Source organism: Heteronotia binoei, chromosome 3, assembly GCF_032191835.1.
Source record: "Heteronotia binoei isolate CCM8104 ecotype False Entrance Well chromosome 3, APGP_CSIRO_Hbin_v1, whole genome shotgun sequence".
In the NCBI taxonomy this organism is placed as follows: domain Eukaryota; kingdom Metazoa; phylum Chordata; class Lepidosauria; order Squamata; family Gekkonidae; genus Heteronotia; species Heteronotia binoei.
Window position 1 is genome coordinate 141,342,302 of NC_083225.1, and position 24,953 is coordinate 141,367,254.

At 41.4% G+C, this 24,953-nt stretch overlaps 1 protein-coding gene across 1 annotated transcript in view; it reads left to right on the top strand.

Moving 5' to 3' along the window:
- The first annotated feature begins 5,028 nt into the window (after nt 1-5,028).
- CIP2A (cellular inhibitor of PP2A) overlaps nt 5,029-24,953 on the top strand; it is a 43,356-nt gene continuing 23,431 nt past the window's right edge. The window contains exons 1-9 of the mRNA XM_060234537.1: nt 5,029-5,289; nt 6,246-6,393; nt 6,656-6,768; nt 11,221-11,315; nt 12,050-12,146; nt 13,194-13,316; nt 13,558-13,703; nt 16,574-16,649; nt 17,889-18,113. Coding sequence (XP_060090520.1) covers nt 5,188-5,289; nt 6,246-6,393; nt 6,656-6,768; nt 11,221-11,315; nt 12,050-12,146; nt 13,194-13,316; nt 13,558-13,703; nt 16,574-16,649; nt 17,889-18,113 — 1,125 coding nt within the window. The 5' untranslated portion in view covers nt 5,029-5,187. The remainder of the gene's footprint in view (nt 5,290-6,245; nt 6,394-6,655; nt 6,769-11,220; nt 11,316-12,049; nt 12,147-13,193; nt 13,317-13,557; nt 13,704-16,573; nt 16,650-17,888; nt 18,114-24,953) is intronic.

The window sequence follows — 24,953 nt, forward strand, 5'->3', positions numbered from 1 at the left end:
TCGCTCCACAGGAACAGAGTATGTAGCCTAGTCGATGATGGGTGATTCCACAATAGTCTTTGCTCTGGCTCCGACGCTGTGTTTCCCCTGGGGCAGATGTTGGTTTCCACACATTTTGACCCAGGGCGGCAGTTTGACCCGCCTCCGAAGCGGTGCTGCCCCGGATTAAGGAGATCGGCAAAATACCAGATCTTTTTTTTTGCTGCGGTTCCGAGGCTCAGAATTTTATGCGCGGAACTTGAGCCAGTGTGTTGTCAAACTTCTTGCATCAGTAGAACACACCCACATAACTCCACGCCCATGATTCCACCCAGTTATTTTGTCATACTTCCGCAATTTACTCCCTTTGAAAATTATGCAATATTTTCCTGAAATAGATTAATTTTTTAAAAACAACTCATTTTGCGTTACAACACGAAAACAATATAACAATGTAATGCTATTTTCTTTTCCCGAATGCATCACTTACTTGCACCCGCCCCCCTTCTTTACTATATTCCACGTGAATTTGATAATGTGCCATTGCCTTGTGATTACTTTCTTCCCCCCTCCCAAAAAAATCAATCCTGACTGCTATATTTTTTTCCAAATGAGATCGTTGCAACGCAACTAAAGAAAAAGCGATGTTGCACGAACTACTTTAAGCATATGTGATTGCCACCTTTGTCGATCCCCCCCTCCATGGCCTCAAACGGGAGCGGAAATTTGATTATGTTGACAGCTTTATATTTTTGATAGGTTGGGGAAACTTTCTCCCTTAACCCCTCTGCATATTCCCCCCCCCCTTTCACGCATCTCTTTGTAATTTGTTACAGGTTTTAACAGAAAACTGTTCCCCCTCCATGGCCTCAAACGGGAGCGGAAATTTGATTATGTTGACAGCTTTATATTTTTGATAGGTTGGGGAAACTTTCTCCCTTAACCCCTCTGCATATTCCCCCCCCCTTTCACGCATCTCTTTGTAATTTGTTACAGGTTTTAACAGAAAACTGTGTGCTTAACATTCAGCATGTGTGAATAAAAATGGTGGATCGCCGACTCAGATTTCATGGTGCTTAACCTGCCAATGGCGGGGCGAAAGGAAAACACGTGACTTTGCCAGTATTATGCCTCTGGCATTATGTTGTAATGCAAACAAAGACGTTACGTTGTAACGCAAACACGCATGCGTGTTAAAAAAAAAAAGGGAAACGTATGAGGGAGGGGGAACTCTGGGAGCAGCGGTAATGCGGAATCAGAAAACATGGAACAGATTGGGAATTGAATCCGGGGGAAATCTTCTAATGCGGAATCGGGAAATCTGGCCTGCATGGAACAACCCCGGAGCAAAAGGAGGGCAAACGCCAAATGCGGAATCAGCTATCTCCCTTGTAAAACTTTGGAGGGAAACCCATTTAGTCTAGCCAACATAAATGCCCTGCGATGACTTGGAATGGTTAAGTCTGATAGATAATGGGGCATTTTGCCACAGAAATCATAAAGACCTAAGGAAGCTGGAGAGCAAATATAAGGGTCTGTTGGCCGTAGTCGTTCCCTCCAACTCCCACAGTCACAAGTTAATACATCTGAAGATATATGACTCATCAGAAGTAAAAAAATCATCAACCTCTATCCCCAACTGGTTAAGTTTGGACATAAGCACTGCTGTCCAGGATGAAATATATGGGTCTCTTTTCATACAATCAAGAAGGCTGTTAGGATCTGTTCTAAAGTGATTTTTGAGCCAGAATTTAAACACTGCAATCCAGGCTTTTGTCTCCACCAAAGACTGACCCACTTCAAAGCAGACAGCAAAGTAGGACACAAATTTTGGCATACCAAGAATTTGTCTAAAGAATGAGGCTTGAATACCCTCCACTTTCCTGGTAAATGCTGAGTTCCATATAGGGATACCACAGAGAATTTAGGCTAGCGTTTTAGCTTTGAACACCTTAATTGCTGCTGGAGCTAATTGGTTGTCCCTTGCAAAGAAAAACTGTTTGAGCAGCTGAACATTTAGCCAAATTGACGGTGTTGTTAGGATGTGAAACCCAGCTTAACTTGTGATTAAAAGTGATCCCCAAGTATTTAAAAAATTTTGTTTGCTCAATTGTTGAGTTGCCAATAAACCATCTCTGTGGGCGCCAGCAATTTGAAAAGACAACTACTTTAGATTTGGCATAATTGATAGAGAGTGAATTACAATTACAGTAGTCATAGAAGGCATTCAAATACCTTTGCAGGCCCACACTTGTGCAAGAAAGGATTTTGACAGCTTCCTATTTGCAACAGAAATTCACTTTTTAGCAGATTTTTTTCAAATGGAACTTCCCAATATAAACACAGGGCTGCTGTTCAAAAAGTTTCATAGCAAGGTTTGTTTGGTTTTTGGCCAGTGTGTGACACAGAGTGTTGGATTGGATGGGCCATTGCCCTGTTCCAACATGGCTTCTCTTATGTTCTTCTCTATACTCTCTGTAAGTACATTAATACACATCCCAACATCATAATGCTGTACACTTTCCCACTGTGTCACAACACTAGAAGGTAAAATTGAGGAAATACACCATGTGATAACATAACAGATTTTCTGCAATAAGTGCTCATTTCTCCATCTTCTTAGAATTTGCACACCTTAAAGCATGTGAGAAGTAGATGGGAAATAAATTAGCACCTGGTTTACACAGGATTTAACACTTTCATGCTGGCTGCCTAGTACCAGTGTAACTCCATCACAGCATTTGTGCTTACAGGAAATAGTAACTGATGTATATATACTGATTACAGTCCACCTGTTTACCCCAACAGTAGTCCTAGTTGTATTTTCAGGTGACCTAAAGTGATAGAAAGAGTCCTGGTTAGCTTGGTCAGCAAGTATTAAAGTCTCCTCTAGACATTATTTAGTCTAGACAATAGGGGATTATCCCACAGATGTACATAACTAGACCATAGTAAAGAGGAGCAAAACAACCTAGAGTAGATCAAGGAAGAGCAGAAAGTGGGTCAAATAGGCAACTGAAGGAAAGCTCATCTAAAGCAGTCAAAAGCAGCATGCAGAAGCAGTATTTAAAACTTAGGTTCAGGCAAAGTAGATCCTTTAACATGAAAGGCCCTTACAGAGCAAAAGCATCCTAAAAAGATGGGTCCCAGGCAACCAACCAACCATGCAAAAACAACTAGGGACCTACTTTATTGGCTTCTAGCAGCATAGAAGAACAAAAGCGGAGTACAACAATTCAGGACATACAGTGCATTACAACTAATTGGGAAATGAAAGAAATCAGTGGCAACAGGAAGGGATGGATATAGCATAGTTATTGGTAAATATTCCACTTGTGCATCCAGAAGTTGAATACTGGTCCTGTATTACAAGTATTCTATTAAAAATAGGCAATTCACTCTTGTTGCTATTCAAGAAAATGCCTACCTATACATTTTAGAGTGCACTGATCTCAGCACCACTGAAGGTTAAGCACCGTTAGAATTAAGCTAATTCCATGAAACCTTCTTCTCTGTAAATATACATGATTGCAGAGTTCTGCAATGTTTTATTTTGTGCATTTTTAGTCTGTGCTTCCTCCAATAAACTCAGGGTAGAATTCATGGTTCTCCCATCTTCTGTTTTATACTCACAACAACCTTGTGAGGTAGATTGGGCTAAGAGGGAACAAGTGGTTACAACTGAGAATCTGGACTCTGATCTCCAGTACTACTCCCAACATTTTAAACACTATAACACACTTTATAAATTGGTATATGGTTCCACATATTGGAACAAAGTTTCATCAGATGTATGAATCAGTCTTCTCAGTTTGGTTGGACAGGTATATGGAGAAGTCCGACAGTGGGTCAGGACAAAAAAACAACAATAGCAGTATCCTATTCAACTCAGTGTTCAAGAGAATATAACAAGGGTGGCCAAACTGCAACTTGGGAGCCATGTGTGGCTTTCACATACACTGTACGGCTCTCAAAGCCCCGTTCCCCATCAGCCAGCTTGGAGAATGCATTTAAAGTTACTTTCTTTTCACCTCTCTCCTTCCTCCCTTTAAGCTGAATTAGTGTGAGCTAGCTCACAGATTTTTGCCTTAGCTCGGGAAAAATGGCCCCAGAGCAAACTAATTTATGCAGTAGCTCACAATTTTAATGCCAGTAGCTCACAAAGTAGAATTTTTGTTCACAAAACTCCATAGCTCGTAGAGAGTATCTGCCATCTATTTGCCTTCCTTCCTTGTCTTATGATTCTCAAACATCTGATGTTTATTGTATGTGGTCTTACCTTAGACACCTTTGGCCACCCTTGGAATATAAAATGCTGTTAAGACGAAGTGCAAAGATAAATTATACCACAGCTGCTGCTACCTGCCACCCTTCTTGCCCCACACCTGCAAGTGGGACAATTACAGTCTGCAGCAACAGAAAGCCACTCAGTTATGTGTGCTGATCAAGCCATTTGTGGCCTGCATCATATTCAGTCTTCACATTATCAGGGAACACAGGTTTTATTTATAAATGACCTTCTTCTAACGGGTACTCAAAGGAAATTAAGTTATTCTCCTTCCCTCGATTTTATCCGGACAATAACCCTCTCAGGTAAGTTACACCGAGAATGTGCGACTAAGCCAAGAGCAATCAGCAAACTGTAGCAGAGCCGGGATTCGCATCCGGTTTTACAGCTCTACGGGACTGGCCACTGCATTACTCCCCACGGGAGGTTACAATCCCTTTCTTTAACTCGCCGGGGATCGAGCATACAGCTGTCCTCGCCGACTTATTCAGAGGCAGGACAAGCCCCGTTCACAGAAGAAACGAGGCCGAGGGCTGGCTTTCCCCCCTCCGACAAGGGATTGGGAGGAGCTCAGGGCCACGTCTGTGAAAGGAAGGTTTCCTATAGGAACAGCTGCCACCGCAGACGGAAATACCTAGCGCCCAACGGCGGCCTCTCGCCTGCGCAGCGTCGCCTAGCCAATAATTCATCACGCCGCTCTTCACACCAGAACGACTCGCCCCCACAATTGCTTCAACTGCCTCCTTTAACTTGTCGCTCCCGACATGCCCCAAGACCCGGCAAAGTAGTGATGGCTTCCGGGTGGCGCTGCGGGAGCTTTTTCTTAGTGGGCGCCCACATCAAAATGGCGGCGAGGGCGCCAAATACGATTTGTTTGCGCTGAAGAGGTGCAAGCGAAGGCTAGCCAGAGCGGCACCACCATGGATGTCTCCGCCAGTATGAAATCGCTGCTGCTGGCCGCATCCCAGTACCGGGCTGCGCATACGCAACCTAACGCAGCGCTCTTGCAGCGGAGCTTGGAGGTGAAAGACTGCGGTCAGGGGCCTGTCTGGGCTTCCCTTCCTCTCTTTCTGCTTTTTGTATTATAGGATTAATAGTGGAGGCCTGTAGGGGAGAAGGTCTTTTTGTTGTTAAAGTATATCTGTAAGGTTTAAGCTGTTTACTGTTTTTTAATATTTTAAAAAGCCTGTATTGAATACACCACGGGTATTGTTAGACGATATAAGCCTGAACAACTTCCCTTATGTATGCTTTATATCCCTGTTTAATTTTTCAACTTTTATGCACAAGTTATGTCTCCTCATTCCTAAAAAACGGGTAATCCAATAGGCCTGAAAGAGAAAAAAATATATAATAAAAAAGAAGAGGAAAAACTAAAACCATGAATCCTTAATAGAGCCTTTGCATGCTGCACGTATTTGCACAGTGCTTCTACAGATTTTATACTATTTTCCAAAGCTTGATTTTTATATTTGTGTGGCTCAGCTGCTAAGCCCACTAACACCATCCTTAGGTTTAGTTTTATCTTTCTTTTTCTGCAGTACATTCTTTTTAGAAACTAGTGATGCTGTCCTGTTCCAGGCCTATGGTGCCTAGTCCTTCTGTGCTGTTAATGTTGCTCTGCACTGGAATTCTTGCTTTGCTTTTCTTCCTGACCAAGCTGCTCTTTATATTAATTGGAGTTCCCAGATAGTTTACAAGCTCATAGATCAGGCTATGTGTAGTTCATGGGGAGAGTTGGACTAGGATCTGGGAGACCCAGGTTCAAATCCCCAGGCTGCTATAGAAATTTGCTGAAACTTGTCACTCTTCAGTCTAAGTCGTTCCACAGGAACACTGTGACAATAAAATGCAGGAGAGCAGACTTAAGTAAGATAATTTGGGTCTCACTGTTGGGGAGAAAAGCAGGATATAAATAGCTAAATAAATAATTGCTGTATCTTATCTATTTTAATTTGTGGGGGGTTTTTTTGGCCAGGTTATTTCAGGATTGAAGTTGACAAGATTGTTTACATCAAACCAAACTTTACCAAATGAATGTCTCAGCTGTTTGGTAGAACTTGTTGATGACCCAAACACAAGTTCTCAGTTAACCTTAACTCTGGTTGGTTTGCTCTCTCAGCTAGGTAAGCAATTAACTTGTAATAAAAATGTAAGACATGAAGACAACTAAAATGCCGCCTCTAATTTGAAAAACCAAGTTCTCTTGTTTTATTAATATATCCTAAGAAAAATTTAGGAAGTAAGTTACAGCTAGCAATTAAAATATAATTGGTTGTAAATTGATTTTAAAAAAAAGATTTTTCTAACTTTGTCATTGTAGACCAGTTACTTTTGACTTCCACAGTATCAGAGATGTTTCAATCACATGCTACGTTTGCATATTAGTTTCAGACAATGAGACCAGAGAAGCCCTTCACAATACTTACAATCTGAGTAATGTTCTAGCAAATGTGGTTCATCGGAATTCTATCAGTCCTACTGATCCAGTGTTACTACCGGTAAGGATATTTTGTTGCAGAAATTGTAAAGACTATGCTGGAATCCTAGATATATATAAAAGGCAAGCCATCTTGCTGATGACTCACCTACTCTTCCATTGATTGATCCACATATCACTCAGTCTCCATAGAGAGCAACCCTACCCTCCAGCCCCAGGTCAGATGAAGATTGGGCCACTGGGGAAGCTGCCTTTGTGTCCTATTTGCCCATACCACTGGGTCCTCCATTTTCCCTTAGTAGCTGTTGCTAGGCAACCATAATGTTCCAAGCTTTGTTCTGTCAGTAAAAGGCAGGCAGAGGAGGCCTTTCCAAGCCTATTTTGACATTTGAAGGAAAACTCAATAGGGCCAGTCCTGACTAGGGTTGCCAGATCCAGGTTAGGAAATTCCTGGAGATTTTGTGGTGGAGTCTAAGGAAGGAAGCCAGAGCTTGGGGAAGGGAGAGGCCTCAGCTGAATATAATGTGTCCACCCTCCAAAGCAGTTATTTTCTCCAGGGGGAGAGAGGTCTGTTGTCCAGAGTTCAGTTGTGATCCAAGGAGATCTTCAGGCTCCACCTGGAGATTGGGTACCCTAGGCCTGACAGCACCCTCTTGTTGACTTGATGCTGCCTGACTGGCTTGACTTTACTAGGCCTAGCTGCTTGCTCCTGTTCAGCAGCAGCCCCCCTATGACAGCCAATGTGGTGTAGCAGTTAGCACTTCAGAGAAGGGTCTGCTAGACCTATGTTCTTGCTGTGGAAGCTGACTGGGTGATTTCAGACCAGTCACAGACTTTCAGCCTAGCCTATCACACAGGGTTCTTTTGCAGACTGAAAGGGGGAGAGGGGAATGATGTAAGCTGCTTTGGTCCCCACTGTGGAGAAAGACTACTTTTCCTAGTAGAGACTGCAGGGAGGGGGGGAAAGCTGGAGTAGCAGTTAAAAGTAGGATGATGGTTGACTTAGAAGGAGGGTTGCCAGCTCCAGGTTGAGAAATTCCTGTAGATTTGAGGTGTGGAGCCTGGAGAGGGTTGGCTTGAAGAGGGGTGGGACCTCAGATAGGAACAATGTCATAGGCTCCACCCTCCAAATTAGCCATTTCCTCCTGGAGAATCACTGTTGCCAATCTCCAGGTGAGGACTGGAGATCACTCAGAATTACAACTGCTCTCCAGATGGCAGAGATCATTTTCTCTGGAGAAAACAATTGCTTTGCAGAGTGGATTCTCTGTCATTATACTTGGTGAGGTCGCTTCCCTCCTGTTTTGGTCCCCACTGTGGAGAAAGACCGTACTTCACCTAGGTAGATGCTGCAGGGAGTGGGGAGGAAATGGGAAGCTGAAGTCAGATCAATTCTCCTACAAAAAACAGCCATCTTGAGGTGCATACTCTATGGTATACCATAACACAACCATGCCAGGCCAAAAACCCCAAATCACACCACAAGCTCACACTGATGCTAAATGCCACAAGGCCAGATATGACAGGAAAAGGTGGCAACACACTGCATACAAAAGGAATGCTGAGCTTCAGCATCTGCGTGATCATCATCATGGTATGATGCCACAGCAAATTGACACTGAGTGCCGAAGGCTGGGGCATTCACCCAAAGCCTCTTTCTAGACCCCACGGTATTTATTCCCACAATGGGCTTTATTCCTAGTGCTAATATAATAACCAAGCTAATGTAGCAGGGGTGGCCAACGGTAGCTCTCCAGATGTTTTTTGCCTACAACTCCCATCAGCCCCAGCCAGCATGACCAATGGCTGGGGCTGATGGGAGTTGTAGGGGGAAAAACATCTGGAGAGCTACCGTTGGCCACCCCTGGGTAAGAAACCAGCTTAACAGATATGCACAGACATTTATGCTGGTCATAAGAGTTGGGCAAGAAATGCTTCCTAAGTTTCTGTTCCTTATCAGCTTTAGCTTCTGGAAACTGTTTTAGGAACCGAAAAGAGCACAGGCTAATTTTATACAGAGACCATAGATTTAACACCTATGAATTCAAATAAATATTTCTAATGATTTCTTGAAGCTTTTGCTGTTTTATTAACCATCTTGAGTTTTAGGAAATAAAGTGGGGTATTAGTATTTTAGTATATTCATTTGGCAGATTCGGATGCAATCTCTTATATCCCCTTGTCATTCTTTGAAGGATTGTTTGATTGATTGTTTCCGTATATGTAGTGTAGCCAGGAGAGCCAGTTTAGTGTAATGGTTAAGTGTGCAGACTCTTATCTGGATGAACTGGGTTTGATTCCCCACTCCTCCACTTGCAACTGTTGGAATGACCTTGGGTCACCCATAGCTCTTGCAAGAGTTGTCCTTGAAAGGGCAGTTTCTGTGAGAGCTCTCTCAGCCCCACCCACCTCACAGGATGTCTGTTGTGGGGGAAGGAGATAAAGGAGATTGTAAACTGCTCTGAGTCTCTGATTCAGAAAGAAGGGCGGGGTATAAATCTGCAATTCTTCTTATGATTGTCTGGCAGCCAGAAGTTCTAGCTCTTTAACATTATCTGGGGTGCACCATCTTATCAATGTAGCAGCAAAAATATACAAAACTACATTCTCCAAAAATTATGTGGTACAACTTGGGGTGCACCTGATACGACATTTAGATGTTCAGCTTTGGGATTAGTGTATAGTATTGCAGAATATGGTGCTTCAGTGTAGCTCAACAGCCTCCATGTCTGCAAACGTGATGTCTGAATGCAACATTGAAAACCATCAGCGAATGTATTAAGCCCACTGTGACCTGTTGGCTACCCATGTTGTATCCCATCACTCCCCAACATCTCCAGATGCTTTTCTTCAAGTATATATAAAGATAATTGAAAACAGAGGTGTCCGTTCACAAAGACATGGCTGATGCTAACACAGGACGGTGGCTCAGTGGTAGAGCATCTGCTTGGGAAGCAGAAGGTCCCAGGTTCAATCCCTGGCATCTCCAAAAAAGGGTCCAGGCAAAAAGGTGTGAAAAACCTCAGCTTGAGACCCTGGAGAGCCACTGCCAGTCTGAGAAGACAATACTGACTTTGATGGACCGAGGGTCTGATTCAGTATAAGGCAGCTTCATATGTTCAGGAATGTGGCTGTTGTACTTTCCAGGGTGATGTGGTAGAGCTCTCTTAAGTCTCCTCAGCTGTGATTGAGTGGATTGAAAATTTAGATATTAGTATTTAGGGGGGTTGCCCAGTTGGCCTGCATGCATTGTATCAACTTGGTAACATATATTATGCTTCCTATGTGTAACTCTGTCATATGTTAGCCACCTTGGGTCCGTATGGAATGGGTGGAATATAAATTGAAAGTAGATAAATAAAATAAATAAAAATGATAAATCAATATTTTAAATAATAAATAATGCATGATCCTCCTTAAAGATAATGTTGTTTCTCTGGTTTGTAGAGAGCCAGTTTGGTCTAGTGATTAAGTGCCCAGACTCTTATATGGGAGAACCAGGTTTGATTCCCCTCTCCTACACATGCACCTGCTGATGTGACCTTGAATCAGTCACAAGTTTTCACAGAGTTGTTCTGCTCAATGGCAGTTCTGGGAGAGCTCTCTCTGCTTTGCCTACCTCACAGGGTGTTTGTTGTGGGGAAAGGAAAGGAGATTGTAAGCTGTTCTGAGACTCTTGCGTAGTAAAGGTCGGGGTATAAATCCAGAGTTGTCTTCTTTGTGTACCATTTTTCTGCCTCATGTAAGTTTTGCATCTCATACTAAACAGTGCAGAGTGCATCCTGATATGATCATGAGCTCTCTTAAGTCCTGATATGATCATGAGGAACACCCTTTTTCTTTGGCCCTAACCAAATGGCAGGGAAATTAGCATCTTTCTGTTACCCCTCCCACATGTATTAATTGATTGACGCTACTGGTCTCTTTTCTAGCAGGACCCTTGAAATGAGGGCTGGAAAATATGGGGTTTTGTCAGTCAGATTTCAACCATCAAAATGTGTGGAAGTGTACTATTGATAGATGTCCAGCTGCAGCAATTCAGATATTGAGATGACAGTTACTACTGGATACTTATCCAGAATGTCAGAACAGTCAGTCATCACAATATGAAATAATCATTTGATGCTCATAACCAAAAGGCAATAACATTCTTTTCATGCTTTGCAAAGCCAAAATTGATTGGCCAGCCAGAATGGGAAAAGCCTAGTGTTTGAATCAACAAACCATATTAACTACAAAACATTAATTGTGTCATGTTTTCGTAGCTGTACATGAGTAGCTTAATATCCCAAAATAGCTTTTTTAAATTTGAAAGTAGGATTTCTACACTACATTATGAGTTTTAATTCACTTTGGGAATTATGCTTGATCTAATTTTAGATCTGAAAATGCAATACAAATTCTTAAAATATGTCTCTTCTTGGGAAACATATCTTGAATTTCAACTAATTTCTTTTAGTTATGACATATTGGGATGATATGGAATATGTTTGGCTTATTTTCTATTTCACAGAGTATTCAGCTGATGCAGAAACTGACCTACAATGTAAGAGTATTCCATGCTAGTTCTAATATTGATGAGTTAATTTCATTCCTTATGCATCACATGTAAGTACCTTGTTCAGAGAAAATATTTACCCAGCTGATATGTTAAACAAAGCATGGTTTATTGTTTCAGTAAATGTGCCTAGATTGTGGTGTAGTTTCTGAAATTTTCATTATTCAACATGACCAAGTATTGCAGTGGAAAGATCCTGTAATCCAGAGACTTGCTGTCCTTTCTGTTCCCAGGCTGCCTTCTATACTAATACTAGTTAGGTTCAGGCTTCTTCAGAGACAAAACTGCTGGAGGCATCTTTAGGCTACTTTCTGTGTCTGTACAATGCTGTACAGATAATCTCAATTCTGTTGTTGTAGCAGTGCAAATTTGCTGCTATGTTAGATTCAACAACTGGCAGCACCCTGTATCAAGGCAATCCTGCATAAGACGACCAAAGTTGTCTCTGTCTAAGCCAGCGCTGCATCATTACTCTTATTTGTGTACTTGTGTACAGTGACAGGGGTAAACACTGGTACAAGTGCAATAACAACTGGTGTTGAACCTGCACTGTGGTCAATAAGAAACCACTGTTTTACACTGAGTTGCTCAGAGTTCATAGAAGGACAGATTCTAGGCATATGATGAATTAATGAAACTTGTATGTGTTCTATATGTGGGACTATTCTGCTGAATTCTATAGCAAGGTGAAAATTCCTCTGAGGAAACAACTTATACAAGGAAGGAAATACAGAATTTTGCAAACAAATCAAAGCACTTTGCTTTTTCTGGGCTTCTATTTTAGTCAGTCCACAGAAGATGAGCTAACAATACCATGTCTTGGACTTATGGCAAATCTGTGTCGACATAATCTGTCCATTCAAGCACACATCAAATCATTGGTAAGGAACTTTTTTTTTTGAAAAATTGTATCTATTTGATGGAAGACTAGAATGTGAAATCTCATTATTTTTGCATTTGAAAGCTTATAGTGCAAACATACACATAGTTTTCCTTCGGTCTCTATTGTGGGAGCAATGAGGGAGTTGATTATTTTGGTCTTGTGTAGCAGCTGAGCACAGCAGTTGCATCCGAAGTGCATGGAAAGACGTGGAAGTTGGGAGAAGTTGCTCAAGTTAATTTGGGTTGCTTTTTATCTTTGCTAAAGATCTTTTACAGCTTAGTTGTGTGTGTTACTCAAACCCAGAGTTACAGTCTTAGCTGCGTGTGTTACTCAAACCCAGAGATGATAACTGGGCAACTAAGCCAAAACCAAAACAACAGCATTCCATATTTTATAACAAAAACTGAGAGTGCATGGTATTCTGCTGATGGTTTAGGTTCAAAACAATTGAATTTCTGCTACTGGAGGTTTTTAATAAAGAAAACGTATCCTGGCCTGGATACACAGGGAGATCCATGTGTTTAGGTAGCATGGCTTATTTACTAGAATTACTGAACAGTTGTGTTCACGCACATGCCATCACAAAAGCTGCAATTTGGAGTTGACTATAAAAATTTGTGGGCCAACTCTTGCCTGGATTAATCATGCTACAATCTATACAATTCAGTAGTTGATGAAAACACTCAGTGATCATACATTGATCCCATTGATTTCACGGATGTTTGTACCTAAGTAATAGTGCGGGTTCTTGATATGACTGCTATAAATCTAACGTCTCAAAAGCTTCAGTCCATGTATGTGTGTTTATTTTTAACTCAAACCCTTATCTTTAGTGATGGAAATGTGTAAAATGAATGTAAACTTACATAATCACTTATGGCACTGTATAGGAATTCTGCCAATGGTTTGTGTTTACAGCCAAGTTTTGGAAATCTATTGTTTTATTAATATTGTAGCCAACTGGTATGATGTGGTACATTGATTTAAATTTGCAGCAAGCTATTTTCACATGAAAAATTTCTTTGATTTCCCCCTTCTGTACTAGACCAATGTGAAGGGTTTCTATCGCACTCTGATCAGTTTCTTGGCTCACAGTAGCTTAACGATGGTTGTCTTCACACTTTCAATATTATCGAGCCTTACACTAAATGAAGAAGTTGGAGAAAAGGTAAGTATGCTATTTGTTTTAAAATAAGGTTGAGCTTTACGCACAACATTTTTACAAATAAGAACATTTCTGGCAGGATGTAGAATTACACCAGCATCCTGTGTAAGTGCATTCACTAAATGTATCTTTTTACAGCCCCATTAAATCATAGTTCTACCATGTTTCAGGTTTTGGATTTGACCTGATATAAATGGCTTTTTAATTTTTAAGATTAAAAAACAGGATTGATTGTTTGTTTTAGCTTTTCCATTCCAGAAACATTCATCAGACTTTCCAGTTGATATTCAACATTCTTGTGAATGGAGATGGAACACTGACAAGGAAGTATTCTGTTGATCTGCTTATGGATCTCCTGAAGAACCCTAAGATTGCAGATTATCTTACAAAGTATGATTTACACACTATATTATCTCTTTTCCAGATGTTCTTCTGTATGCTTTTACATATTTTGCTTGCCCAAATTTCTGCATATGAGATAATTTTTCAGCTTTAACAATGCTTTTCATGGAAAAACTCTATGCGAAGAGAATTTGCACTTGGGAAGTTTAGCCATCTTTGCTGCATGGATTTTCTGTTTGCAGGAACTTCTTAACATACAATATGTTCGAAGATGTGATCGTATATATGTTAAGATGTGTATATGTCCAATGTGTGTATATATGTCCATTGTCTTTTACTATAACTTTGTACTGTAGCAGCAACCTTAGCTGCTGGTGGTCAGGCAGAAACAAGGCCACAGGTGAAATCAGGAAGAAACAGCGGTTTATTTAACGTGTACACGGGCCCCAGACCAGACTCATGTCTGAACACATCTGGGAGCCCCGATTGCAGGAAGGTCTACAGTTTTATAGTCACAGACAATCATTTCCAGTAAACACATTACAATAGGAAAGGACAACCCCACATTCTATACATCATTACAAGCGTCATATTACTAAAGGAACAAGAAGGAGACAGGGAGGGTCTTTCCATACATGGCATTGATCTTGCTAACACTCTTGCAGCAGTATCCTTCATAAAAAACACATTTGCACCTTTGACCTGCTCCTGATATTTTCCAAGGTATATCACTCAATGCTTATTCCAGCAAGTTTCTAGCTCCTCTTTTCGGCAGTTGCGGTTAGCCAAAGATTAACTTCCTCTTTTGTTGCCTTATGCTCCTACAAACGTCGCTTTCCCTACTTTCTCAGTCTAGAAGGATTATTTCACAGAGACACCTAGCAAGCACTTTAAAATTTCTTTGCCCTTTTGCTTTCTTGTCCTTGTGCCTAATTAATGGCCTTCAATTTACCTTATTTAATATATTTTTATTTCAGCCCTGCTTCAGTACTTTGAGGGCTGTGTATGGTGAATGGATCAGCATTGTCCATGTATTGAATTGTGATGTGTCCCTGTAGGGCATCATGTGTAGGAGCCATCTTTGTGCTTTGTAGTGATTGCACTGCTATAATCTGTATGCATTTGGCTCTGTGCTGGTAGGCTCCTATGTAATAATCCTGGTGATCCAGACACTTGTGAAAAGGAGGAAAGTATGATTCTGGGATTCCTCCTTTATTTGAAATTCTGAATATCTCTATAAGTGGTCTTATTAAAATAATGAATATTGGCTCTTTAATTCAAGGTCCCATGAACTGGATATTTATTTATTAAACTTGTATACTCCCCTGTACACAGATCTCAGGGCAGCGGACAACATTTCTAGAATACGTTCACAAATCAAGTTAAACAGTTACAATAACAAATAATAAAATAGCAAACAATTCAATAGCTGTTTCAGATATGCTTAACTACACTAATTGATATCCTAACCTCTGGGGGGGGGGGGGGCAATGAAGAAGCCAGGCTTGATGAAGGCTTTTGCGGTCCTCAACCATAGGCCTGGTGGAACATCACTGCCTTACAGGCTCTGTGGAACTGCACTAGGTCCTACAGGGCACAGGTATCATTTGGTAGAGAATTCCACCAGGTTGGCGCCAGGGCTGAAAAAGCCAAGGCTCTGGTTGAGAACAGCTGGACCTCTTTCAGGCCAGGGATCACTAAAAGGTTTTTCTCCCCTTGGCGAGGGGGTATACTGGGAGAGGTGGTCCTATAGATCAGAGGTGGCCAACGGTAGCTCTCCAGATGTTTTTTCCCTACAACTCCCATCAGCCCGCTGATGGGAGTTGTAGGCAAAAAACATCTGGAGAGCTACTGTTCACCACCCCTGCTATAGATACGTTGGTCCCAGACTGTTTAAAGCAGGGATGCGAAACTTGTGGCCCAGGGGCCAAATCAGGCCCCCAGAGGACTCCTATCATCTGTCATCTGCTTCCTTCTCCCTCTCTCTTGCTCCCTTCTGCATCACAGCTTGCTTTGCCAGGCTTGCTCAATTGCACAGGAGCTACAGAGCAAAACCTCTGTTTTCTCCATTGGCTGAGGTTCCTCCCTTGGGGAGGAGATATAGTTTGCTTTGTGAGGCTCTCTCAATCACACAGCAGAGCTGCCAAGCCTCGCCTCTCTTCTTTCTATTGGCTGAGGCTCCATTCCCTCCTGGTACCCTGGAGAAGGAAGGAAAGAGCCAGAGCTTCCTTTGCCCAGTTCCCTGGATCCAATGGGAGAAATATAAAGAAAGCACCTTTATGACCGAGTGTTAATGTTTTAAGCATGTTTTAATTTTTAAAAAAATCTTTAAGTGTGTTTGTGTCCTTTATAAAGTTTATATTTCTGCTGTCTAATCTTAAATAGGTACGCACATAGTCTGGCCCAACAAGGTCTCATTTATGTCAGATCCGTCCCTCATAATAAATGAGTTCGACACCCCTGGTTTAGAGCCTTAAAAGGTAATACCAGAACCTTGGACCTGATCCAGAATTCTGTCTGGAGCCAGTACAGCTGATGAAGCACTATTTGGATATGAGTGGGGTTCCAGTAAAAGCCCATGCCACTAAATTCTGGACCAATTTCCAGGTCAATCTCAAAAGCAGATCTGCAAAGAGCACATTACAATAGTCTAGCCTGGAGGTGACTATTGCATTGATTTTTAGCCTAGATTTCAAATATTTGTTTGGTATGTACTTTCTGCAGATAGCATTTTTTGCACAGCAAACTTTAGAATTAATGCATCTGAATCATGCCCCATTAATTGTAACTAATGCATCACTTAGAAATGGGATATGAACAGTGAGAATGCTTTGTGTGGACTTGCAGGAAATTCTGCTTTAGTACTTCAGCCAAGAGAGATTAATTTCATTTTTTTTCCCCTGTGTGTGGCAATGTAGATATGAACATTTTAGATCATGCCTCAATCAGGTATTGGGCCTGTTTCATGGAAGGGACCGTGATTCTTCAGCAAAGGTAATTTTATAGTAAGAAAGTAGATGTATGTAATAATAGATACCTTTATAGGATCCAAATATCATTAATTCCCTTACTGTAAGGAATTAAAGCCTTGCTTTGGAATGTTGATTGCAGCTACAGATACTTACAGTTGTTGGGCATTTAGGGTTGTGTTTCATTGCAACACCAGCAGAGAGCTTAAACATAATGGCATATATTCTTTGTTACTGTTTTCTAGGACAAATCTTTTTCATTGTACAATAATAAATTGTACAACCCCTTTCATCAATATATATGATCGTATTTCTTTGAATCGTATATGATCGTATTTCCTTGAATAATACTTGTGGTTATACTTGTGAGGAATGTTCTGTTGTTTGGTTTCTCTCTCCAAATTAGTAATTTTTTGCAAAAGAAAAAGTGAGAGCTGTTTCTAGTATATAGACCAGCTGTCCATAGATCAGTAGTAGAGAAAACAGTTTGCGTATGGAAGATTCTAGGTTCAGTCCAAAGTAACGTTGACTGTGGGGTGACATGATAGAGGTTTACAAGATTATGCATAGGATGGAGAAAGTAGAGAAAGAAGTACTTTTCTCCCTTTCTCACAATACAAGAACTCGTGGGCATTCAATTAAATTGCTGAACAGTCAGGTTAAATTGGATAAAAGGAAGTACTTCTTCACCCAAAGGGTGATTAACATGGAATTTATTGCCACAGGAGGTGGTGGCAGCTACAAGCATAGCCAGCTTTAAGATAAAAATATGGAGCAGAGGTCCATCAGTGGCTATTAGCCACAGTGTGTGTGTATATATATATGTGTGCGTGTATACACACACACATATTGGCCGCTGTGTGACACAGAGTGTTGGACTGGATGGGCCATTGGCCTGATCCAACATGGCTTCTCTTATGTTCTTATGTATTTCTATCTACAGGCTGAGTAAGATCTCTGCATGGTCAGAATAGTCAGCACTGATTAGTGTAATTCAGTATAAGGCAGCTTCATGTGTAACTTTATGTTATCTCCTGCTAAGAAGGCAGGATTTTTGGTAGAACAAACCAACTTTTTCAGCTCACTTAACATTATTTGGGGATAGGGAAAAACAATCTGATGTTAATCTTTTGTTGTTTTAATTGATAGGCATTTAAAAATGCTTTACAGGAGAAATCAAAACCAGAGTTTGGTATGGGTGTTAAGAATGTTTGCTGGAGAAGATAGAAAACACATGGAACTGATTTTGTTCCCCTTTGGCCAGGTGTTGGAGTTACTTCTTGCCTTCTGTTCAGTACCAGAACTCCGTCATGTCTTGTGTCAAGCAATATTGGAGCCAAATATGGCAGGCTGTGGAAGTACAAGACTTGCATCTCGATCTAAGCCTTCAGAACCATCTGTTCTTCTAGTGCATTGGTCAAATCAGCCACTGGAAGCATCTGAAAACTGCTCAGTTCTGGCCTTGGAACTGTTTAGGGAGATATTTGAGGTACCAAATTATTTTAATACTAAACTGTAATAGTTTCTTAGTAGTAGACTGGGATGCTTGCTCTACTGTCAGCATTTTCTTTGGAACATAATTACCAGTTTTACTTCTAGCCATTTTGTGGTAAATAAGATGCACAGATTAGTAGGTTTAGCCTAGGTGTTTCTGGCTGGTATGGCTAGCCCGTGCCCCATACTTCCTGTATAGCAGCTGAAAGCCTCCAACAGCCTGATTGGAAGCATGACCAGGCCAGAACTGTCTCTATAGGAGGAGGAGGATTGGACAGCCCAGAAGCATAACGGGAGACCTAAAAGGCAGGTGAGAGAGGGAAGAAACTGTGGGGGTTGTATGGGGATGGGAGTGAAAGTGCCAACCATGGCAGAAATAACCCTGACAGCTGGAGAAGGACTGAACAAGGAGGCAGAGCAGTGGAGGTGATAACAGCACAGATGACCCCAGGAGGGTTACAGCAGGAGTAGCTAACATGGAAAAGTGACAGCAGTGCCAAGACCTAAAGGGTGGGAGTCCTAGCAGAGGAGCACAACAGGGGCAAGGACACAAATGGGTCCCAAGGCCCAAGCGGCTCCAGCATAGTGGATGGGGCTAGATGTAAGGGACCTTTTGGTGGAAACCAGGAGTAGGGATGCTGAGGACTAGCCATATGGCATTTTTCCAAGGTAGGGAAGAAAGGACACCAGTGGAAGGGTATAGCAGGAGAGGATTGAACTGGGAACTCAGGGAGTGAGGCAGCAGCTAGAATAAATCAGCCAACAAAAGAGGATGATTCTCAGTCTTCGTGATGCACCCTAATCAGAGGCCGTGGTAAGGGAAGTTACAACTATTTATATGAGAACAGCATGTGTGAGACATCAAAGAAATGTCTAAGTGACCTTGTTTGATTTTATTTACGGCAACACTACTTTTCAAAGGTACTCAATTGGATTGTTTCTGGGTGTTTTCATGTTTCTTTTTAATTGTATAGAGAAATTATTATATTTAGTTCTGAATTACTGCACAGAAATTATAAAATGTAACAGTTTAAGGTTCTGAAGCATGTTGGATTATATAATTATAAGCAGAAAATGAAACACCTGCATGGATACTAGGAATCTATAAATAAAATTTATATTTTTTATTTATAACCCACTCTTCCCTCAAAGGGCTCAGGGCGGGTAACGACAATCAGTCACTAACAACAATCAATAAATAAAGTTACATTTAATGCATATAATAAAAACAATAAATCACTCTAAAAACAGACTTAAATTCTACAGATGGTGGTATCCAGTTCCATTCATTTCAAAGAATGAAGGCTTTTACAAATATACTCATGATCCAAAAGACATGGAAATTGCAAGTTAAGGATTTTCCCTAAATTTGTGCACCTTTTTACATGTAAAGACATAAGTAAAGACCAACTGTAAAATATACCTCTGAAATACAACCATTCTTTGGAAATAATCAAAATGAAACTATTTACTAGGGGTGTGCATTTCACTCCCCCACCACCCTGTTGAACTGGGGGAAAAAATTGTGTTTCCTAAAAGATCCTGGATCCCCAGTGCAGTATTTGGATCTGGGATTTATTCAGGAACCCCAATTTTTTTTTGGAGGGGGGGGGTTCCAATAGACCTAAGATGAAGGAGAAAAAGAGGGGGAAAAGCACGCCAAAAGCTGTGTCAGCCCACGATCGACTTGCCTGCAGGGTGCTCGCCATGGGCACAGATGATCCTGGACTGACTTCTCCTGCAACCTGGTTTAAACTGGGCTGCATGAGAAGTCAGCCCCAAGTTGAACTCTCCACCAGCACAGCGAGGATCCTCAGGCTGTCCCTTTCTACTTTAAAGAGATTGTAACAAAAACCTGACAAACAGTTGAGAGGTGGGAGCAGTATGCTCTGATTTCCTGCTGTTTTCAGATCTACCCAGTAATTCCTGACTATATCCAGGATTTTGGGGCAGATTTTTTGCTTGTTTTTTTTGTGAGAAAACCCAAATGCCAAAATATACCCCAAAGATACTGATAGGGTGTATTTGGGGTATATTTGCAGCTTGGATAGATCCAAATACACATCTTTACTATTTATATCTAAGCAATCAATTTATATTAATGCTCAGTAAAAAAACCCATCAGTTTGTCAGATATTGCTACATTTTATATTACTTCAGTTGCTGAGCAGTTTCACAGTCTACACTAAAACATATTCCATATTCCATAGTCCATGAGGATTCTGTAAAAAACAACTTGCAAAGTCTTTTCCCATAACTGTATTTCACTCTTCAAACTGATTTCATTACTGAAACAATCACAGCCTATCCTCCACACATATCAGCTACACACTTTACCATTGAACTTCTTCAGATCTTTAAAATTCTCCTTCTTAGAAGAGCATTCAAATTGTCAGCTGCCTTCTTTCTGAGAACAAATCAGTTTTAAGCTTATTTGGCAGTTCTTTCTTGGTAGCTGTTTCAATATTGCAAACATATCTTTATAGGCCCACAGTATTCTGACTTGAAATTAAATGATCGTCACAAAGCCATATGGTAGGACTAGCTGGGACTGAGGACTGGAAGAAATTCCCCCTCCCCCATATTTCTCATTCAGGATGCTGTAAGATCTCAAGGTCTTGAACTCTACCTTCTTAATTTCTCACTGTTTCTTGTAGCATGATCTGTACTTCCAGGCTGTGTTTTCTGGAATGGCATCCTTGTTAATTTATGAAGTCATATTTTTTGGCATACCTGATGATTCTGTTAAGTGTACACCTTTGTTTACTGCAAAAATCCTGGTTTACTGCTTTTATGTTCAACAGTTAAGTTTCATTTTATCTTAAACATTTGGTACTGGGCTTTTTCAGTGGTTGTGCCTTGCCTTTGGCATTCCCTTCCCTGTGAGGCTGGCCTGACTTCCACCTTGCTCTCTTTTAGGCACCACACTAAAACATTCATTTTTTTCTTAGGCTTTTAAATAAGAGATTTTATCTTTTACATGTTTTATGGCCTCCTCTGGCTACTTTATGTACATCATTTTAGGCAGCTGTGTGTTTTATGATGTTATGCACTGGCTTGTTCCAGTGGTATCAGCTTTGTTTCTGATGAATTTGTTTTATTATCTAAGTTGTGAGTTGTTATATTACAGCAATTATTCATGGGAACCCTGTGGAAAGTAACAAATCTTAGGAGGCGAATGGAAACAGTGGTAATTAGTGAGTTTAGTATTTCAAGCAGCTCCTCCCCACTTCCAGTGGCTTCTCTCATCAAACAAGCAAAAAGTTGATTTATACTGCTTATTCTGAAGATCCTAAATTCATATTTGAATGCTTATTAAAATGCATTATGTGCACATATTATAAGTATATTAAATTGGCTTGTGCTATAATGTTCTTCTTTCAGACATCTGTTTTTCTATGGCTAGGTATCTGGGGGAGAAGCATTAGTTAACATGAGCCTTTTATCTGCAGTCAATATAAAAGTGTATTATCACAATGAGAACCAAGTCCTTGATGCCAGGGTAGGATATTGCCTGTTTTGAGAAGCTGTCTAGCCTCCCAAGATTAAGGCTCTTGGACCTGTGTTTAAGAGTTAATATCTTTCCCATGTTTAAAAATGCTCCACACCAGTATTTTTCTCATGAATGCCCATTTCCTGTTCAATTTGGAACTAAGTGTACCTTATTAAAACCAAAAGTGAAATCTGTGTAAGTTATGGTGACAGCGTAGGTGGGATGCTAGCATACCCAGAGTGTAAAGGGAATGGCAGGCAAATATATTAAAAGGGCTTCTTAGAGATGTCTTACAGAAAGGGAATCCAGTGCAAGCCATACCAGGAAACCACTAGAAACCATGTGCAGACTTCTGACACTACACTAACACAAGGATCCTAAGCACTCATTTCTAAAGCCAACTAAATCAGTGAGCTTAGAAGGGTGCAACTGTGCTTAGGATTTCACTTGTAAGACAATTAAGTAGTGTCATGACTCACTCCAGCACCCCCCCCCCTTTGTTTAGTCACTCTGACAGAGTTGCCTTTAAGATTTAGGCACCTCCGTGCTGGGAAGCCATGTAGGGCTCCTTATCTGTTTCCTAGCTTCCTCTGCCCTCGACCAACACCCAGCCCAGCCAGGGAGCTATTTAGGGAAACACAGGCTGGTGTAACACACAGCCTTTCAGTAGTTTGCCTCCACTCCTTTAAAGTTAACACCCAGGAGGGGGAAAGGAGAAGCCCCACCGGGCTTCACTTGGGGACAAAGACAATAGCCTTGCAAGGAAGACCAGTTGCAGGCTGCAACTACACCCAATGCTGGTAAGACAGAAATGTAGCCATGGTCTAAGGTCAGTGAATCCCAAGAGAACTTTAATTCACAGCACACAGAAATTAGCACTATAAAAGGTTAAGGCTTTTTATTAAATGAACAAAAAGCAGTCAGATTTAAAATAATCATTAAGGTGGTGCAATACAGGACTAACTAAACAATAATTGGACAGGCAGTAATTACCATGTGGGTTGATAGCCCTATTTCCTCACCCGGGCAGCATTTCATCATCCATGAAGAATGGCTAGAGGAAGTAGCCAGCAGGGCATCTTGCCATCTCACTCCTCTCCACACACAAACATTCTGCTGGTACGTTGTTATAGTATTCCCGGTTCCCAAAGGTATTCCAAACTACCAATGGCAACTGAGATCTAATTGCAAGATGACTGGACAGATCTTAGGTTTTGACAGCTCCATTAGACTGACAGCTGTCAAAGCAATTAAGGCCAGCTGTAATGCTTTCCAATTCCACATAGGCCCAATCAACATATCTCTGCAGGTGAAGAGATTAAAGGCACTTTACCTGGCAACCCAGATCTTAAAGGGACCCTCCCTACCGCTGATAGTTTACACACCCCAGGCCATAAAGCCTAATTTTGGGTCTCAGGGCTCATAAAGAGGCCGAGGCCAGAAGGCCTTTTCATGACAAGTAGGTGCTCGTTTGTGCCACTTTCTAATAAAGGACCTGTAACAAATAGTGTTTCAGCTGCAGAAACTTTATGGATACTACTCCACATGTCATTTATTAGTAATTGTCATGATTCTAGACCTAGTGAAGCTTACAGTCTCTGGGGAAGCCTGTGTTGGAATAGCTACAGGGCCTACATTTCCCAGGATCTCTTCTGTTCCTCTGATTGGGTGGGCAGAAGTTTAGTTGGGAAAATTTGCCCAGTGAAGAACAAAAGGGTGGGACCTGGGAAGAAAGAATAAATAGACTGGCTAAGGGGGAGGGGAGGGTGTATAGACCTGGCTAAGAGGGAGGGTGTTATTTCTGGAAATAACAAAGGAACTCCAAAGGGATCTGTTGAGGCTGGGTGAGTGGGCGTCAACGTGGCAGATGCGGTTCAATGTGGCCAAGTGCAAAGTAATGCACATTGGGGCCAAGAATCCCAGCTACAAATACAAGTTGATGGGGGTGTGAACTGGCAGAGACTGACCAAGAGAGAGATCTTGGGGTCGTGGTAGATAACTCACTGAAAATGTCAAGACAATGTGCGTTTGCAATAAAAAAGGCCAACGCCATGCTGGGAATTATTAGGAAGGGAATTGAAAACAAATCAGCCAGTATCATAATGCCCCTGTATAAATCGATGGTGCGGTCTCATTTGGAGTACTGTGTGCAGTTCTGGTCGCCGCATCTCAAAAAGGATATTATAGCATTGGAGAAAGTCCAGAAAAGGGCAACTAGAATGATTAAAGGGCTGGAGCACTTTCCTATGAAGAAAGGTTGAAACGCTTGGGGCTCTTTAGCTTGGAGAAACATCAACTGCGGGGTGACATGATAGAGGTTTACAAGATAATGCATGGGATGGAGAAAGTAGAGAAAGAAGTACTTTTCTCCCTTTCTCACAATACAAGAACTCGTGGGCATTCGATGAAATTGCTGAGCAGACAGGTTAAAACGGATAAAAGGAAGTACTTCTTCACCCAAAGGGTGATTAACATGTGGAATTCACTGCCACAGGAGGTGGTGGCGGCCACAAGTATAGCCACCTTCAAGAGGGGTTTAGATAAAAATATGGAGCAGAGGTCCATCAGTGGCTATTAGCCACAGTGTGTGTATATATATAAAAATTTTTGCCACTGTGTGACACAGAGTGTTGGACTGGATGGGTCGTTGGCCTGATCCAACATGGCTTCTCTTATGTTCTTATGGAAAGGCTGCAGTCAGGAGGGTTCCCTCACCCAAAGAGTGGTTAGTGTGTTGGCTTTAGAGGAAAGGAACATCAGGGCTTTTATTATTTCTTTGCATCACCTTTACTGCCCCCCCCCCCCACTTCCACTGTTGCACTAATAATTAAAACCACTTGTTTTGAGCACTTAAAACAAGCTTATTATTATACTGCCTAGGTCCTCACGTCTCTTTGGTCACGGATAAAAGGTGTTTTGTTACGAAGGAAAACAGGGTGGGTGGGTGGGTGGGTGCTCTGGGCCCTCCCAGACAGCCCCTTACCAGAGTGGTGGTAGCCAGTAGAAGGCCCTTCCTCATCCCCTGCTTCTGACAATAATGTTAAACTTCATTTTAAGATATTCAAAAGGGCTTCTTACTCTGGCTCTTTGTTCTCTTGTTTAGAATTTTGAAGTGCTCCTTAATTATAAAAACTTACCCTTGATCTAGTAATTGCCTTTAAATGAGTAATCAAACACTTGATTTGATCAGGATAGTTAGCAGGCCCTATAAAATAATGCCATGAAGCTGAAGAGTCTGCAACATTGAAAGAGGGTGTGCATCATGGAGCTTGAGGTGAAGTATGAATGTATTTTGGACCTAGAAGAAAATCTTGTGAAGAAGAAGGATAATGTATAACTTTG